General features: G+C 40.5%; 1 protein-coding gene across 1 annotated transcript in view; it reads left to right on the top strand.

Moving 5' to 3' along the window:
* Positions 1-13,669, top strand: part of CPA6 (carboxypeptidase A6) — a 48,662-nt gene extending 34,993 nt beyond the window's left edge. The window contains exons 6-10 of the mRNA XM_009995561.1: positions 573-683; positions 936-1,026; positions 5,743-5,945; positions 11,724-11,808; positions 13,321-13,669. Coding sequence (XP_009993863.1) covers positions 573-683; positions 936-1,026; positions 5,743-5,945; positions 11,724-11,808; positions 13,321-13,508 — 678 coding nt within the window. The 3' untranslated portion in view covers positions 13,509-13,669. The remainder of the gene's footprint in view (positions 1-572; positions 684-935; positions 1,027-5,742; positions 5,946-11,723; positions 11,809-13,320) is intronic.
* Positions 13,670-14,720: the final 1,051 nt, after the last annotated feature.

Genomic DNA, 14,720 nt, shown 5'->3' with positions numbered 1-14,720 from the left:
CCTACCTAGACTTCCTCTACTAACCTTTATACTTGAGGTTCTCCAAAAGTAGAGGGTTTTCTAAATTATAAAGGAATAACGTGCCTGTATTGATGATTGTGCATATAGTAAATCACTTTGAATACAACAAAATCTTATGCAATATGAGCTTTAAAAGCTTTAAGACATGCTGTGGCCTCACCAAATCATCACCTGGTGGAAACAACAGCATTCCATTCTCTAACCAGAGCTAAACTCTTTTCCTCAACTAAGAATCTATTCCACTGACTTTCAGCCCCTATGTCAAGAAACATTTTGTATGCATTTGCTTGTATATAATATTAATTGTATTCACTTGGCTATTGAAAGTTTCTGAGTACCAGAGAGAACAGGGGCTTTTGAACACCTTTTTCACAGGCTCACATGCTGCCTTTAATCACATTTACAGGAAGATGTTAGCTCTAGAGATGTCAGTGGTGCTGTGAGATCAGGTCTCTGCACTGCCAAAGGCCACGTGACTGCCTTAGCCTGTCACAATACTTAGTGGGGAAATCATTTTTATTATGGAAACTTCTTTGGCTTTTCTGTTTCAGGCTCTTCAGACATACCAGACTGATCCTGCCATGAGAAAGATGCTAACTCAGCTGTATTTCTATATCATGCCTGTATTCAATGTGGATGGATATCATTTTAGCTGGACAAATGTAAGTAGTATCAGTAGGAGTACTCAAAAAAATGTGTTCAGACAGAAAGACTGAATTGTTGTTGCATCATTCAAAGATGACTTTCTGTTTAATCTTGTCATTGCTTTGTGGCATGCAAAATGGAAATAAATTACTCCACTTAAAATACAAGACTGGATATATTTACCAGGGTTGGTTTGTTATGTGTAGAAATAGATTTTTTTACCAAAATACACTAATATTGCTATTTAACTGTTTTATAACTTGTGTTAGGATCGATTTTGGAGAAAAACAAGATCGAAGAACACAAGGTTCCGGTGTCATGGTGTTGATGCTAATCGCAACTGGAAAGTGAAATGGTGTGGTAAGTCTGAAGATACTTTGGCCCACTAGTTCAGATTACCCTGTATTTAATTATCCAAAAGAGTAAGTAGGTTAGGTCACATCTGCTTTTCCATAGCTAAAGTCAAAGCTACTTTCCCAAGAAGCCACAAGCCAGTGCTCTAATCTTCTTTCCAGCTTCTAACAAAATAATTGTCCTGAACTTTGGAAAAACACATCACAAGTAACAAGTTTTCATGGCAAGTGTGGCAAAATAAAAAAAAATAAAAAATGCCTATACAGCTATTCTGTATTTCTGCAATCATGTAAATAATTCAAAGCACACTATTGAGCCTGGCCTATCACAGTTCAGAATTTACCTGACTACAGCTTTTGGAAACATTTCAAACTACATTTTATTTAATTCTTCATTTCTCTGAAATGGTCTTAGCTTTGGAAATGTCAGACTTGCTTTGTTGGCCTCACAGAGAAATGTCTGAGAATATTTTAAGGCCATTACTATTAGTGAAAAGAAAGAAGGCACTTTTAAATGCATGGACATCCAGTTTTAAACTCCCAGCATTTCTGTAACTGCTGTCATAAAAATTGACCTCAATTTGGCATAGGGAATGCAGCAGTAATGAAATACTAGGAGAACATCTGGGATGGGTCCACTGAAGAAGAAATGTTATTTTATTAAATCATGCGGCAAGACAGTGCAACTCACACAGGATTCAGCAGCCATTCACTTCCTGGTGCAGCAGAAAGTAAAAGCACTCTGTTGTGAAATACAGAGATACATACGTGGTTCTTCTGCTGACTGGCTCTCCCATCTTGATCAACTTCCTTCAACTCTCTGTGCAGCTGGTTTTTCCTCCAGCATTCGTTCACCTTCCTTATTTACATTATGAATTTGTAAAGACAGAACTTGTGCACAGCACTAGCATAATGGCCCTCCCTTCAGCCCATCCCTCTTCCACTGGAAATCTCAAAATGTTTCCACAATACTCCAATTACTTGCAGTAGGAGTAAGCCCTGTACAGTCTGGCTTGCAGTGACTGGATTCTTTAAGTAGATTTTTGAGAACTGTAAGGATAAGAGTGTGAATAACCTGCCTCGGGAGATTACAAATGAGGTGAGCATGAACAGAAGCACACATTCAGTACAGTATGGAGCTATAAAATATACTTCCAATTTTTTTCAAGTCAACTTGCAGTAAGGAGAGGACTGACACAGAAGCAGCTGCAGAAAGCCTATGTTAGCTGAGAATCCCTCCCCCACAGAAGAGAGTCCCAGGGCTGCTATCACGATCTTAAGGCAATTTTATGCCACAAAAATGATGTAGAAATGAGCCAAAGTCCTGCATCACCATTATAATATTTTACTTAAGTGCCTAAGTCACAACTGCAGGTATTCTGAGGACATACATTTACTGTTCAGAAGATAGCCACTGCATAGCTGGAATGAACAGTTCTCTTACAAAGTCTCCAGAGTCATAGGTACCTATTGTGGCATTGGTGGATATGGTTTAGGGGAGAACTTTGTAGAGTAGGGATGATGGTTGGACTCAGTGTTCCCAAGGGTCTTTTCCAACCTGAATGGTTCCATTCTATCAGTGCAACATTAATACTCGCACAATGCATTTTCTTGTAGTCCTAATTAATCTTTCTTGGGTTCAAATCACTCTGCTCCTCCCTCTTCCTGCTCCATAGCCACTGTATGAAAGCACATTTTTACTCAGTGTTGGAAATATTTGTTTAGTGTTCACTAAAACACTTTTTTTCTAGGCTGAGTTAAACTATAACAATCTGAACACACATTGTGTGTTGTAACTCACTACTTGTTGCATTTCTCCCTTGCACAGAACCTGAAAGACAAGCCCCCACCCTGAGTTTACAAAATAAAAATTCCTTCAAGGTTGCTCATCATCCCACCAAGCACATGCTCAGCTTCCCACACTGGACCCCAAATTTTGTCTGATTCACTATTTTGTTACAGAATAAAGAGCTCTTTCATGAACTGGGCTGACTAGCGCTCAGAAGATCCTCACCCGGTGCCCCATGTTCTTATTAGTATGACATTAAATGAGGCAGAAAAGAATCTGGATCATATCACACTTTGAGGCTGTGTAATCATGGTGTGTTTAACATTTAATGCTGCGGATGCTTGTAAAAACCTTTTAATTCAGTTCAGTCACATTTTTATTTGCAGACAGGCTTGAACTTCACTGTGGGGCTTCCAGGCGGGTGTGTTGTGGCAGAATCCAGCCCCAGCAAAGTCACTGACTGCTGGGTGCTGTGAGCTAGTTGGGATAGATAACACAGCATCCTTTCTGCTTCCCCCTTGCCTCCCTGTGTAGGACTTCCATGTAAGCTTTATGATGTTGCTTCAGTGTTCTCTAGGGACTGAGAAAAGGGCCATATCACTAAATGTGGCAGACTCCAGTTTGCAGCGCCCCGTACCCAAAGTAGTGCACAGAAACTGCATGTAGTCCCAGGTAGATATTGACAGCAAGATCTCTGGGTAGAAATGCTTGTTGCAATAAATACGTGTGCAATAACTAGCACAATGGTTTAAAGTGCATGAAATAAATAGCAACTTTAAAGCCAATAATGAGCCATTTAGAACTAAATTATGCTGTAGGACAAATCCAGTTAAAGGGGTTGCATCCAAAGGCCCCAAGAAAGCAGAGGTGCATCCCAGTTTCCAGTGCATCCCATTGCTCACTGAGGACAGTACCTCATACTGGCAGAGGAAGTGGCTGCAAGGAGGTTTGAGAACCATGCTCCAGCTCATCCATCCTCAGTCTTCCTTCTGTACCACAGGACTGGTTTTATCAGTCTCTGCACACATTTCCTTTGTACATGTGATCTCATGATGGGTGTTGGAGGATACTTGTCGTCCCCCAGAAAGCTATCAGGTACAAAAATAAGGCAGCATGGTAACATTTTATGCAATTCCATTTTCTTCTCATGACTGTAACTCAGAGATTTTACAGGAGTTGGTACATACTGTATCAGGTTTTTTTCATGCTTGGGTTACTTTAAAAGAGCTTCCAGTATGAAAACTGAGGACATCTTTACATTATCCAGGACCACCATGGAAACCCTCTATTTTTACTACCAGCCAGCTTTACTTAAGGAAAAGCATTAGCTACAGCTGGGATTGCAAATGGCTCATGGGAGTAGGCTGGACAGTTTAGAGAGTTTTTTTCTTCCCTGAAAGTCATTAAACTGAGTCATATTTTACTACTGGGTCATTTTACCCTTAGCTTGTAGGATTCTGCTGTTTATTAACAGCTGTGACCGTTTCCATGATTCAGTATACAACCCTGTTACAGGAGATGAAGTACCCATAAAAAAAAATGCAAAGGCTCCAGAGGCTCTTTCAAGTAGCTCTCTGCTAGCTTTATTGTCCAACAAGACATCGAGGCAGAGTGCTCTTGGGATCTGGATGGTACTTGGTGGCCATCTGTTCTGCTGGGGGGAGACCATCTGCCCTCTTCATAACCCTTCCATGTCCACCACAACCTAAGCACTAATACCTTTGAAATCCCCACCTGTGACCATTCAACAGCAGCCTCAATTTTCATATTACAAATGAAGCTGCATCATGAAATTCTTCCACTTTTTAATTGTTTTTGCATTAGGTTGATTGCATAACCCTGGTTTATTTCATATTATTATGCCTTTTCACACACACCGCTCTTATTATTTGAAGATGGCAGCACTTGCCATACGAAGGAAAGCTAATAAAACACTGCATTTGTAAGTCCCTGATGACACCAGGCAATGTCAAAAACTATTATTATTACACAGATCAGTGTAAAACGTGGCATTTTGAAATCACAGTGGATGAAAGACCAGAGTGGATCTGCATAAATATTGTTCTTTTAGGCCCAGGCCTTAAGCTGTAAGTGAGATGGTAGCTTAGAGCCAGAATTGGCTAAATGATAAAGAAGCCACTGCCACATCTCCTTTTCTGAGGTTCATTTTCAGTACCTCGCGGGGTATCACAGGCAGGCTACGCTTCTGCAGCTTACTGCCACCTGAGCAGGTTGGTGTGGTGAAAGATACCCTCAGAACTGAACCCCTGCCCCACACTTGAAGGAAAATTAAGTCCTGTGCAAATTGTGATGATATTTATTTTAGCTAAGTGAGCAAGCATCCTATGTGGCTTGTCATTTTTTTCCCATAAGGTTTGCAAGAGTAGAAATGGGCAGTAGCCAGGAACTATTCTCATGTTTTAAACTAGTCTCTAAGATAATACCTGTTGAGGTTATCTACTAGCTACCATTGTAACCAGAACTGTAACAGGTAGTACACTGAAGTGCTCCTAAAGGCTAGATTTGTGTTGGCAGTGACTAGTGAGAGAGACAGGTCACTGAATTCAAACAGACCAGCTGAGACCCTTCAGTAGTTTTAATACTGGAATGCTGTCATAAAATGTGCCACTCATATGGAAAGCCAGGGAAGAAAATGCAACAAAGTCAGGTTCTCCTCTTTATGTGGGGTTAAAAATATGTCCCCTGGAGAGCACTGTGTGTCGTTGGCTAATTGGCAGTTTGATGTGGCTACTAGATGAACAAGTGGATTGCTGTGCTGAGGTCCCAATTGCTCATGCCCATCAGTCCCAAGAAAGCAATTTTTTTTTTTGCTTTTCACACTTCTGCACGTGGTCCTACACAGGCTGAGCCAGAAGTTGACCCTTGGAAATGCTCTGTGATTGTTCACCATCAACTTTCTCTTTCAATCTCCAGATGAAGGTGCTTCATACCACCCATGTGATGACACGTACTGTGGCCCCTTTCCTGAGTCTGAGCCTGAAGTAAAGGCTGTTGCTCATTTTCTTCGCAAACACAGGAAACAAATAAAAGCCTACTTGTCCTTCCATGCATATGCACAGATGCTGCTATACCCTTACTCTTACAAATATGCAACTATTCCAAATTTCAGCTGTGTGGTAAGTACATTAGCACTTGGGAGAATATCCTTCTCTATGTAATTTTTTGGTACAATTTGTTTTGAGAGAGGACTTGTTCCTTCAATGCTTTGCCCATACTTCCTATTGAGCAGTATTTATTCTGGATCTGCTTGCAATCACATTTCTGGTTATATAACATTCACTCAAAGTGAGTCAGAAGTAATTTGATTTAAATGGTATGGTGCCTTCCATCCGTCAGTCCCTTTAAATTACTTTATAGGATAAATCCTTGTGTTTAAATTATAGCTATTATTATTTTACTTAATTAACTGTAATGGGAATTATGTAGTTAATTATGTATTTCATACATTAATTATGTATTTCATCTAGCTAAAATTCTTTCCCTTCATACTGAACTTAAACAGTAGGAGTACAAAGAAGATAATTTTCAATGTTATGAACAAGATAAAATTGAAATGGTTTATGTTCATCAATTAGAGGAGAAATCCCTTAGATTTCATCCAAAGTAAACCTTCACTGCTCTGTGTACCATCCTGCTCAAACCCTTTATGACAAGCAGTTAATTAACATTGGGGGCTTTTGCCTTTTAAAAGAATAAATTAGTAAGAATATGCTTTTTTGATGCAAGCCTGTTAATTTACAGGTATGTACATTTCACGTGTTCAATGCTCATCCAAACACAGAAGAGCTATTCCCTCTGCTCACAGTCTGAGATCTGTTTTCAGTCAGCCTCCTATACAAAACCCCTCCCTATGACTTATTCTCTTAGGAAAACATGACTAAGCTTTATTTGCTGTTTGCTCCTGCTTACACACACAGATTGCACCAACCTGTTGCAAGCCTCTTTCTTTCACCCTCAGTTGTCCATATATCTCCCATTTTGGCCTTGGAAGTTGCAGTGACTTTTAACTTTCAGGTTTAAGCTAGTTTACTCCAAATGAGCTTAACTGCACCTTGGATTTGACCTGTGCAGAATAAATTATGTTGTCAGTCCTTGGAGCTTCACTGAAGTTTTACTCAGCTGCCCTCTCAGATGACTGAGCAGCCAGCAGGCCACACACTGTGGGTCCTGGTGGACATCAGACTCGAGATGAGCGACCAGTGCACTGCAGTGACAGAGAAAGCCAGCAGGGTGCTGGGCTGCATCAACAAGGGCATCACCAACCAAGGACATAAAGTCATCTTTCCACTCTACTCAGCACTTGTCAGGCCATACCTGCAATCCTGTGTTCAGTTCTGGACCCTGCTATACAAAAAAGCTGTGGACAGGACAGAAAGGGTCCAAGAGAAGGGCCACAGAGATGATCAAAGGAGTGGGCATCTGGACATATGAGGAAAGGCTGAGAGAACTGGGTTTGTTCAGCCTGGAGAAAAGAAGGCTTACGGGAGACTTCATTGCCCTGTTCCAGTACTTAAAGGGTGACTACCAAGAAGATGGAGACTCCCTTTCTACAAGGAATCACATGGAAAAGATGAGGGATAATGGGTTCAAACTACTCCTGGGGACATCCTGATTGGGCATCAGAAGAAAATTGCTCACTATGAGAACAGCTGGACATTGGAATTATCTCCTCAGGGAAGTGGTGGGTTCCCCAAAACGGGACACTTTTAAGACTCAGCTTGACAAGGTGCAGGGCCATCTCTTCTAAACTCTGTTCCTACCTGGAAACGTTGGACCAGGTGATCCTTGAGGTCCCTTTCTACCTGGCATTCTATCATTCTGTGATTCTATGCAACTAAACTCTCTTTGTGTTTGTATTATTGTTAAGACATCTCATTTCAGCAGCTACTAAAAATTCACCTATCTGATGTCATTCCTGGGAAACAGAGGAAATTAGAAGCCAAAGAACTAAAAATATGAGACCTTTGGGGATTGACCACTCAGACCTGCATTGACTGTGAATAAATCCATGAATATTCTTTTTATTCTACCTTCACCACCCTCCTTTGGGGAGTGGCAAAGAGAAAGGAGCTATCCAAGTGGATTGGTGACTATTACTTTCAAAAAGAAAAAGAAATAGACTGGGAATCTAAAACCACAGGATCTCATTCCTTTGAAGACCAGCAGGTGCAAGAATATATATTTTTTAAGAGCAGACAACACAGCAGAAGGAAATGCAAAGTGTTAGGAAAAAATCAGCATCTCCTCTACAAATAGATTATTATTTGGTGTCTGACTAAAATATCCAGAGTAGCGTAAGGCAATAGCAGACATTGTGTCAGGATATTAGTTTTAAGGAAAAGGAATCTTTATCTGGGAGTTTTCACACTTACCAGAAAATCTTCAGTACATGTTGTTCTTGTTGCACAAGGTCTGTTTCCATTCTGAGAAAGGGAGCAACTGCCCATCAGCACACACTCTATCTTTCCATCCACAGATTTTAGACCAAAAGAGCCTAAGTTTTGATGTGTAATAGGTGTTCCCCAGCTTTGTGAGACCTTGGATCAGGTTTCTCATCAGAGGGAGTGGAGTACAGACCTAAAGGGACAAAGACAGACACTGTTTTAGACAACAGCCCAGGACAAATGGAAGCCAAATCCCAATTATAAATATTTTGCCAGTATTTGGACTCTAGACTTCTTTTTATTGCAACAGGTCAAAAAGCACAGGGAGGTTGGAATAAGAAACTGAAGTAATTTCCTGTTATTTAGAGAGCCTGTTATGAGGATCATAGTGAAAATGAATGGAATACTGTTGCTTATTTATTTGTGTGGTTTAATATTGCCTACAGCCAAAGGCTCCATCACCTGGTGGCTTCTATGTGAATAATCTTTAATATACGAAGTGTCTAAAATGGTGACTTAGGCTGAGGTTTCAGATTCTCCAGTTCTCTTGGAAATTACAGTGAGCTGGAAGGCAGCAGGTCTCTATTTCCTGCTGCTGATGGAAGAAGCTTTGTTGGTCTACACAAGACTGTGTACATTGGACAAATGTAGGACTCCACATGCATAGCAGGTAAATAACATTTGGTGCTAATAAGAGGCCACAGATAATGCTGAGCTGAAGAAAGGATGTTTCTGCCTGGGTCATATCATTCGAGTGAGCTGTCAGTTACCATTTCAGTTAAAGTGTTCAATTATTCAGAGTTGCTTTGAAACTGGAGAGCTGTGTCTGATCACAACATGCATATTCCGTTCTAATTTAGGCACAGCTCTCTTATTAACGCTCTCCCGAAATCTGTTCTTTTAATATACTTAAAATGAAAATGCAGTTTTAGATTGAAAAAAAACCCAGAAGCATCCATCTCAAGAGTTTTAAATTTCACTTACTTTTCATCCCTTTTCTTCCAGCAGAGTCTTTTGCTTTAGTGTCTGCAGTGAATTTCTGTGGCATGACTGACTTTGTGCACGTCTTTGTAAAAATCTGGTAATTTTATGTGAAGCTTTCTCTTTGAGGGTGTTGAAAGACTAGTTGCCTGGATTTATTTGGGATCCAACCTGCAAAGTGTAATGCAATTGAGAACTTTCCCCTTTTTTGGGTACATAACTCCAGCAATGGAAGAAAGCAGCACCCTCCAGGGTAAGAGCAAGTTCACAGTGCCCTGGGAGGGCTGCCTTCGAGGTGAACATGGACGTGGGTCACTCCAGGTCTGGCCTCCAGATGGTTGTTGTCTTTGCACAGAACCCAGTACTGTGGTTCTGGTTTTAAATGGGCATTGCCAAACTGTTTCTTCAGAAGAATTTCAACAGGGCTTGCTTCTGTTCTCTCATTGCTGTAAAATGCTTAACTCATACTCAGGCACTCTCCTGCTTTGTGGCTGTGTTGTCCTTTCCAGGGCATGTTTACCAGGACATTGCATTCCACCCATCTCAGCTCTCTTAGCTAGCCCTGCCTCCTGCTCCCTCAGTGTCAGGCCTGGCATCAGGCCACCCCAGCTCCACACCATGGCCCCAGGATAGTAAGCACAGTTGCTTGCCCAATTTCTGTTGAGCAGCTGAGCCTGGTACTTGAGCACAGGCACCAGAAAACAGGCCCAAGCTGCAGCTGGAGCCATCCATTCCCCAGAGCCCTGTAAGGCCCCACTGCCACCTCTCTGGCCATGCACTGCCACCCAGCTGCCCTCACAGGGTCCAACACCACATCCATCCCAACATCATGGGTCTTATGTGTCATGACTGACAGAAATTAAGGCATCTGTAAGAGGAGGAAGAGTCCCAAGTGACAGCACTTCCCCTTTTCTTGGACCTTCTCTCACCTCCTCATTTTTGGAGTCAAGGTGAGTCAGACAGAGCTGGCCACCACACCCCAGCCCAGCAGAAGGTCTCGGAAGCATTGACTTCAGCAGTCCCTGCCTCCCCACACTGTTGTGGAGGTGGCAAGAGAAGGGGCAAGCTGCAAATGTCAGTGTCTCTGGCACTGTCATCCCTGTGCTGACAAACAAACAAAAAATCTAGTTGTGCCTAACAGGTTTTTACAATGGAGTGAAAAAGTCCTCTCCCATTTGCTAAGAGCAGTTCTCAGTGTAAAATAAGCTCTCCACAGCCACACTTACTGCCCAGTAAGTGAAAAAAAAAATGTTTTTTTCTTTTGTGGAATGATGTTTTAAATCAGTTTTCTTTTCTCTGGCTTCTCTACTCAGGTGGAGAAAGACCCACAGCAGAAATGCCTGCATGGGTCAGGCCAAGGATTAAGTCAGAATTCAAATTCCTGACAGTGACAAACAAGTGGAAGGTTAGGGAAAACATATAAACAGAAAGGGAAGTACAGAGTAGTCCTTCCCCAGTGCTTTCATCTAATACCTGATGAATGACAAGGCAAGGACCAAGTTCATGAAGAGCTGCATATATTGAAACCTACAGCTCTTCACAGAAATAAAACAAATAAAACAACCACTGGAGCCTTACCCAGTGGTTCAAAGTCCAGCGGTTTCTACCTCCAAAGATGTTAATTTCCTGCTCTCTACAGGGAGATGGCACTGCGTTTTCCTAGATGTTCCTGACCTTCACTGTACATTCTCCAGAATCCTTTTCTTTGGGATCGTAATACTAATTTTTCTTTTAATACATGCATCCTTTCTTTGTGTTTGGATGCACTATCCATGTCTGACCCTCAGAATTTGCCACAGGTCAGGCCTTCTGCACCCAGTTTCACAGGATACCATGGAACTCCTAAACAGACTGCATCCATATGAGTGTTGAAATGTAGATTCAAATTTTCCCCATCCAGTCCTGCAGTCACATTCTGCAATAGTGGAAAGAGTTCTCTAAGCCTATATCGTCTGGCCCTAGAGAAAGTTGGACCAGTGGTGAATATTCACCTGTCCATCACAGATTCAGAGGCAAAATTTTTCTCCTTCCTTCTTCCCACTCAGCTCACTGAACCACTGTAGAGCGTCCGCAAGAGATCATTTATTTCTCCATCACAAGCCTGGCAGAGATGAGGTTTAATATACTGGGAAATGTATCCACAGGTACTGGCAGAGATTGCATGAATGGCTTTTAAGCTGCATAAAAAAGAGATTATTTCATCTCCTGGTCTCACATGTTGCCTAAATTTGTTGTGTCACTAAATTGGTATGTATACCTAGGGTTACAAATACTTAAAGGCAACATTGGCAGTGCAGTGAACTTCTTTGTGCCGTGAAAATACCGAATCAGGTTTTTCAGGGAATTAGAGAATTGCTGTCAATAAAAATAAACAATGCATTTATCCTTTAAAATAATTTTGAATTAGCTGCCGTGGACTCGGAGCACAGCACTGTGCCTGAAGTCAATGTTCCGTAGCTCAGGTTCCAATCTCACTACAGTTTTAAATTCAAAGTCTAATTGATATATTGTTTTTTCTCCCTCCCACAGGAATCAGCAGCCTATAATGCTGTTAATGCTCTTCAGTCAGCCTATGGTGTAAGATACAGATATGGTCCTGCATCTAGCACTTTGTGTAAGTTTTCCTCTGGTCCAACAGGTTTGTGACTTGACCTACCTGTGGTAAGGAGATTACCCTTACAACAAGAAAGAAAGCAAACACTATTTAAAGTGAACTTTGCAATAGTCATGGATGGTGAGGAGGGCGGAAGTCGTTTCCTAACATTCAGCCAGTTGATTGCAGTAAGATTAACTCAGTTGCTGCAACAAAAGATGAATATGCAAGGTATTTGAGAGGCAAAAGCCAGCAGATAACATGTTCAGAACATATAAAACAGAAGGTTTTTGGAAAGTAAGATAAAACAAGGTCTTAAACAGTCTATCTTTATGAGATATTTCAAATGCACTGCTAAGTTATAAAAAGTATTTGGGAGGAAATAATTCAAAGCAGCTTTTGTTTTTCACCATTACTCTGCCTCTCCTGTGCAATTGTGAGAGACACAGCTATTCATAGGACTCATCCTAAAATTCAGAGTGATGTTTTTAAAGGCCAGATTTCAAATGTCTCAGTATCTAGATGATGATAAATTTTAGCAACAGTACCTTTTATCTGGACATCTTCCATTTTTCAGTGAGCAAATTCAAATTCATTTTTCCCTATAACAAAGTATCTTTAAAATATGCCTTTTAAATATGTAACAACATCTGTAAGGCAAGCTCTCCACAAAGCCAGGTAAGAGAAAAAGGAGTTTAACAGGTTTCAACAAGACCTTCTGTGTTATTTTTTTTTTACTGAAACAAAGAGGACTGAATGCTCTCAGTAATGGTAACAGACATGAAAAAGTGGGAAGCCTAAGTCATTACTGTGCAGTCAGTCACTATATCAAAGGAAGAGCAGTGTGAAATAATGCCAGAATTGCACAGAAGACAGCAAGCCACGTGAGAGATGGATCTTAATATAAATATAAGTGTCTTGGGTAATCAACATATGGAGATAAAGAAAGCATAAGAAGCACACTTTCTGAGGAAGTTTTGTTAATATTAGACACCACCTATGCAAATGTTCTCATGCTATAAGGAAATGGTGAGAAAACAAGACAGAAATGAAGAGGGGGGAAAAATTAAAAGGACTTTGAAAAAGAGAATGTGGATTACTTTATCAGCTTTCTCCCTGCAAAGGAATTGCCTAAAAATACCCAAGTTAAACCTAGGAGCATGCAGAGGTCCAGTCCAGCTGGGAAATCTTTGTGGAAGCAAAGCTTTAGTCTGCACTCACCAGGGGACAAAAACAGTTTGAGGTTTTATTCTGAAAGTCCTCTTTTATTAAAGTTTTGTTTTATGTAAGAAAATGTGTTAGTAATTATTTTTTTTCCTGTGAAAATCAAGGATCTATTTGATACTGTGCTAAGCACCTTTCATCAGGTGCTGGGTGCCTGTGCTCCTCTCTGAGGGGTGTTCAGGATCCGGACAAGCAGCAGCTGGGGTTGCAAGTATATTCACTGAGTCCTGGAGACGTTATGACACAACAATCCTTTGGTACATTTAACTTTTTTTTTTTCTTCTTTTTCCTCTGAATTCTCTTTTTCAGATGTGAGTTCTGGTAGCTCTATGGACTGGGCCTACAAAAATGGCATCCCCTATGCTTTTGCCTTTGAGCTGCGTGACACTGGCCATTTTGGATTTTTACTGCCCGAGACGCTGATCAAACCAACCTGCACAGAGACCATGCTTGCAGTTAAAAACATAACTCTTCATCTGCTGAAGAAATGTCATTGAGAGCTACTTCTAGGAGCTGGAAGTGAACATTTTACTCCCAGTGCTGATGCCTTTCAATTTGTTCAGCTGCCATTCTAAGCTTGGCTACTGCAAAATTATAGAGGTTGATGAGAAATACAGTATTGTTTCTCCCAGAATTACTTGGTGAGAAATGGAAAAAAATCCTTTAATATCTGCTCTACTAAAGTCCATAAAGGTGATATGCTAACTTACCAGTTTGGTGTAAAATAGGCTGTTATTTTTGCAATAAAGCTTTGATTCTGCAGCTTCAGAGGGTCATGTCCAGGTCCACATACAGGTGCCTGAAATAAAACTCCACTTTCAAACAGTCCCTGACCTAAATCCTTTCCCTAACAGGAAGACTTACCTCAGTGGGAGTCTCTTGAACCAAGAGATGAAGTTTACATCTGTGCATATGTAGTGTGTGACCCAACACAGGCCCATGTCTATAGCAATAAATGGCATATAGTTGCAGCTGGCCTTGCTGCAAGTGGCTTTCTCTGCATGTATACATATATACATACATACATACATACATACATATATATATATATATGCACTTCTTTGAGGTATTTTTCATCTAAAGCAAGGATTTGACCCAAGGTTTCCTTTAATTGTGCAGAGAAACCTATTTTCAAATGTATATATTGGGGTAGACTCAAAGTCAACACATTGACTTTGAAAATTTAACTTTCCTAAAGATATGTAAGAATTATAATTAAATATTATTGAGATATACATTACTCTGCTTTATGGAGAGACAGAGCAACTTGCCATGGTATGGAACTTGGAAGCCAACATTCAACTAGTATATCTGGGTTCTGCTGTAGTCAATGTCTACCCATTTCCCCCAGGCAAGAATCTAGCCTTAAACTGTAATTAATTGATGTTGACTGATTTATGTACCTGTATTCTTGCAGTGAGTTCTGTACCATTATGGTTTTTTGGCTGTTCTTCTTGGAAGTCTTTTTTTTTTTAGCATATTTTAAAGAAATTACTAATAGAATCTAAAGTGAGCTGGAGGCGAAAGCAGAAGCTGAAATACAGTGAATAAGCATAATATTTGAAAGAATAATAATGAAAGCACAGACAATATAACAGCTTTTTGAGGGGTTTTTGGTACTTTTAAAATACTATTTTTTTTATCTTATTATATCCACAGAAACATCTATTTTACTTAATTAATTTTTAGTTTATTCTTATGCCATAACT

The sequence above is a fragment of the Chaetura pelagica genome, unplaced genomic scaffold (assembly GCF_000747805.2).
Source record: "Chaetura pelagica isolate M959 unplaced genomic scaffold, ChaPel_1.0 scaffold83, whole genome shotgun sequence".
NCBI classification, from domain to species: Eukaryota; Metazoa; Chordata; class Aves; order Apodiformes; family Apodidae; genus Chaetura; species Chaetura pelagica.
This window is presented reverse-complemented; position numbering and strand designations above follow the sequence as displayed.